Raw genomic sequence first — 4,492 nt, 5'->3', positions numbered from 1 at the left:
TCTGCATCATGTGCTATGTCTACTGTATATAACTTAAGAAAATGTTAAGATTCCAGTGTTTACTTTACCAGACTACCTAAGAAAACAATTTCTTCTGGATATCATAAACAAATTTATCCGCCAGCTGAAGTAGATTTTAGTTATAATTTTTTAACTTTCCCTTCCATAATAGTGTTACTTGACCATGAAAAGTGAAACATAGAGACAAAAAAAATAATACTAAATATAAAATAAAAAAACAAAAGATGGATATCTGAGCTCGTAATAGAAAGAGAAACAACTAGTGTTTCCTGTTGAAAATAATTAAACTCGTTAAGATATTGTCAATTCACACAAAATTACAAATGGTCAGATTTTTAAAAAATACAGAACACTCTAAAGAAGCACTGGCATGTATGATCGGCCAAAACTTCACTCTCATAAGAATTTCCTATTTCAAATTGTAATCATAAAAGCCCAACTCAATGAACCTTCTTTGATGTCTCTTCTTTCAAGCATGGCCTCTTAAATATTAAAAGTTTCTAACATGCACTTTGGAAGGAGTTCTGCCTTTGTTGAATGCCTCACATTCCTCCTTGTCCGAATATTTTCCTTCCTTCACCTGAATAGACAAAACTTTAGCTTGGCCTTCTATCTTCACTTTTGCATTGTTCTTTCTGTGAGCTGAAGATACACTGTGGTTCAAGTCATTTATGCTTCCAATTAATCCATCATTTTCTGAAAGCAAAATGATAGTTCGTACCATTTATTAGAATATTGGCTGGATGTGAAAACATGTATCTTAGGAGAAAAAAAGATAAAAGTTTATGTTTCCAACTTTTTGTGCTATCTTCACATAACATGAAATTTCCACCAAGAGAAGTACTAACAACAGATTCTCTAACGCATCTAATGATAGATAATGTGTTCAAAATAGTGTTAGAGAGTGTATTACTAGCATTTTTCTCTTCCCACTAATAACAATTACCGGGACTAGATAAGACTGCACGTGGGCGTATAACAGAACAAGCTCTTGCATTTACTTTTGGACTCTCACCAACTCGGTTGATACTCTTGAATAATCCTGTGGAAGTTGAAACATCATCAAAATCTACTCCAGTTTCTACCTTTACCAAAAGAAGCAATGTTAAAGAGATATGTGAGGGAGATCTCAACCTTTAGTTGAAGGGGTGGATCTCATTATTACATGTTGAGTACAAGCCTTTGTGCTTTCGGAAATTGAGGGTGGACATTCATTCTGATTCTGATTCTTCTCTTCTGATCTCAAAGATAAGAACTTAGTGTTATGTTAGAAGACAATTCAAGAAAAGAAATTTGCAAGGGTAAGAGATAGACATTGTGGCTAAAACAAACCAAATCCAACTACATTCAAAGGAATTACCTTTAAAGTATAGTAACTCAATTAACTTTGAAAACATCCAAGTTCCACTATTGTTTTCCGGATGAACAAGTTCTTCTTCTTGCTCTGGGACTCTCACTTTCACCTTTGGATTCACTTCAAAAAACAACACAAGTTCATAAATAAAAGGTGGGGGGAAATGATTAACACTGTATGATATATACTAGTGACAAGAACTATACACAGAATGACAACCAAATAAAATATTGTACGTTGTTAACAAGAATTGAAAAATGGATGAAACGAAAAGGGATCTTCTGCCATTTTTGTAATTGAAAATTCCAAAGGATGGTTTCCCAATTGCAACTATATGAACATGGTGTCAAATATCATTTGTAGTTTGATTGGTTAAAAGCAAAGTGAAAGAACATAGAACAAGGGAACTTTGACACGATTCTGTTAAGCATTGCAATAGAGAAGATGTGTGAAGGAAACTCACTTATATGTGCTGTTTAAAATCAGAGTTTGGAATAGATTTGGTGTTGAAAAAATGGAACCCTTCAAAAGTTGAAACTTGTTGTGGTTTATATAGGGCAGCCTCTATGCACAACAACCAAGCCGTTGCTGTTAAATGAGTAAAGAAGAAGTAAAAAAAAAAACAAGAAAAACTGAAAAGTGGCAATTATATTTCTTTACTTGAACACCAAGTCGGTCCAATTGTTCAGAATTCAGATCACATGAGTGGTACACTGGTACTAAGAACTATGGCATTTTACTTATAAAAGCAGAATCTTAATGTATGAAAAACCTAATGGCGGTTACATATAGGTAAAGTGGATTCTGGTGGTTCCATTAGCGATTAGGTAAGGTGGAGCACTCCATGATACTGTTAGCTAATTGAAAAAATATTATTTTAAGATTTATTGTATGTTGAAACTTTTGAATTCTATTTTTTTATGTTAATAATAATAAATGAGAAATTACGCAATAATTTAATAATAATCATATAATTAAAAAAAACATATACTAGATGAAACATTTTCAAATTTATGATTCAAATATATATAAAAATATCCTAAATTCCTTTAATTCTTTCACAAAAAAATTATTTAATTAGTATAATTGAATTTATTTGATAATTCATATTATTTTTCCAAATCACTCTTAAAATTATTAAGACTCATAAAAAAGAGAGGAGATAATCCTAATTATTACAAATAAAAAAATCAGTTTATTTTTTATTCTGAATATATTTTCTTTTTTTGTAATGTTTTTTATTCACAATTTTTTCTTAATTACAATATAAAAAATTACTGTCATTCTAATAATTTAAAATTATTCCATAATATATAAAATCACCTTTAAAAAATCAATAAATAATACTAAAAATAAATTTAAATAATAATAATAATAATGCAATGATACATTTTATAAAAAAAATAAAAAATATAATTATAATTGGCGTGAAATCGCACGGTAACAGTAGTATCCACGTCACACTATAGGGTATAAGAAGGGTATAAGGAGAAGAGAGAGTGGTGAGTCCTGTAGAATTAGGGTGAGAACAAAATTGCGAAGAACCCTAATTGATTGATTGATTGATTGATTCCCATGGCGTCCCGAAGAGGTGGAGTCTCACTCCCAGAAAGACCAAGCAACAACTCAGGCTCCGTCCTGGCGAAGATCTCGCGCTCCTCCATCGTCACCCGCGGCAAGGAAGCCGCCGTCGACGCCGCATTCGTCGCCAAGAAGCTCCTCCGCAGCACCGGCAAGGCCGCGTGGATCGCCGGCACCACCTTCCTCGTCCTCGTCGTCCCTCTGATCGTCGAGATGGACCGCGAGCAGCAGCTCAACGACCTCGAGCTCCAGCAGGCCAGCCTCCTCGGCACCCCCGCCCCCAAATGAAAATTTGAGGTTTTCTCTCAGATCAGATTTCTTGCTTTTAGGGTTTACGGTTGCAATAATTTTTTTTAACTGTTCTGGATTTTGATTAAAACCTTACTTTGAGGAGTTTTGTGTATTCCTACGATTTACCATATGTCATTAGTTGTTAAAACGCGGGTTGCTGAGTGTAATTTACCTGCTGCTTAGTAGAATGATTCTATTTCAGTATGCGTTATTTCTATTTTGTGATGAACTTGTTACTTGAAAATGGGCTTCATATCCTAAATTGAATGATATTTAGCTACAATTATGATCATATTCCATATGTTTAGACTAGTTACATACTGAAGATCAAGCTTAACTGTTCCTTTTTTCTTTTGGGGATTGTTTTTGAGACACACTTCTATAGTTTATGATTTGGTAACTGTCAAGAGTAGTTTTGGCTACAAATACGGTGCTTGGCATTGGAGATTGATTTGGAAAGGGAAGGTGGGGGAGACATGGGGAGCTTGAATTCTTTTATTGATGGTGGGGCGCTGTTAAATTCTTTCACTTTATTACAAATAAACATAATCTCTTGTGGGGATATGTTTTTGTCACATGATCCAAATTCAAGTATCATTTCAATTTTATCCATCATCTCTTGTGATTTCCTTTCCTGTTGAAGTTCAAACCGTTTCCTCTGCTTGGCTGATTTAATAAGAATCTTCTATCTTCCACTGTACTGTCACTTCATTGCTCTATATAGGCTCACTGCCACCAAAACCGATTTTTGTTACTTGGAGGATATTATTGTCCACTAGATCTGTGGTTTATGTGGTTGGTTATGACCAGCACTATCAAAGTGCCAGTTGCTACTGATGCTGCGTTGGGGTCTGGTGGTTTCTGATTCTTGTGTCAATTCACATGGGTTTTGGAATTAGAGAAAAAATGGAGAGGAAGTAGTTTTAGGATTGGCTGATTGTTCCAATTGGGGAAAACACTAAACAACCATTCCTGGAGTATGGAAAATAACTTACGGAGGAGCATTTGACAGAATGGTATAATGAAGGCTAGATTACTATTTCGGGTCCTCTTGATTTCTCAAATTCATGATTTTGGTCCTATTAAATTAATTATAAATTAATTAAAACCATTAATTATTAAAAAAATTATTAATTTTAATTTTTCACTACATTGTGTTCCTTCTCTTTTCCACAAACATCTCTTATACCTCTTTTGTCACACATGATTTCTCAGATATCAACATTACATTAAAGTTAATAGTCT

At 33.7% G+C, this 4,492-nt stretch overlaps 2 protein-coding genes across 3 annotated transcripts; one reads left to right on the top strand and one right to left on the bottom strand.

Moving 5' to 3' along the window:
- Nucleotides 1-267: 267 nt before the first annotated feature.
- Nucleotides 268-2,136, bottom strand: LOC102667717 (uncharacterized). 2 transcript variants are annotated; one of them, XM_006588642.4, is made up of 5 exons: nucleotides 1,839-2,136; nucleotides 1,382-1,495; nucleotides 1,156-1,254; nucleotides 968-1,063; nucleotides 268-717 (listed from the first exon to the last, which is right to left on the bottom strand). In XM_006588642.4, coding segments are annotated over exons 1-5 (516 nt in total). In that variant the 5' UTR covers nucleotides 1,840-2,136; the 3' UTR covers nucleotides 268-511. The 2 variants fall into 2 exon arrangements, with proteins under 2 accessions (XP_006588705.1, XP_006588704.1); XM_006588641.4 differs by having other exon boundaries at nucleotides 1,156-1,257; nucleotides 1,839-2,128.
- A 722-nt stretch (nucleotides 2,137-2,858) lies between these two features.
- On the top strand, nucleotides 2,859-3,539 carry LOC100817833 (mitochondrial import receptor subunit TOM9-2). The gene has a single exon (XM_003537057.5). It carries the CDS (start codon nucleotides 2,951-2,953, stop codon nucleotides 3,242-3,244), a length of 294 nt encoding a protein of 97 aa, XP_003537105.1. The 5' UTR covers nucleotides 2,859-2,950; the 3' UTR covers nucleotides 3,245-3,539.
- The last annotated feature ends 953 nt before the right edge of the window (nucleotides 3,540-4,492 follow it).

Source organism: Glycine max, chromosome 10 (assembly GCF_000004515.6).
Source record: "Glycine max cultivar Williams 82 chromosome 10, Glycine_max_v4.0, whole genome shotgun sequence".
Taxonomy (NCBI): domain Eukaryota; kingdom Viridiplantae; phylum Streptophyta; class Magnoliopsida; order Fabales; family Fabaceae; genus Glycine; species Glycine max.
This window is presented reverse-complemented; position numbering and strand designations above follow the sequence as displayed.

What these genes read in the sequence shown, in the direction of transcription:
- LOC102667717 (XM_006588641.4), bottom strand. An exon ending in TGAGTTACTATACTTTAAAG is followed by an intron (nt 1,258 to 1,381) that starts GTAATTCCTTTG and finishes CTTTGAGATCAG; the next exon opens with AAGAGAAGAATCAGAATCAG. An exon ending in ATCCACCCCTTCAACTAAAG is followed by an intron (nt 1,064 to 1,155) that starts GTTGAGATCTCC and finishes CAACTTCCACAG; the next exon opens with GATTATTCAAGAGTATCAAC.
- LOC100817833 (XM_003537057.5), top strand. Translation starts at nt 2,951, where the DNA reads ATGGCGTCCCGAAGAGGTGGAGTCTCACTCCCAGAAAGACCAAGCAAC.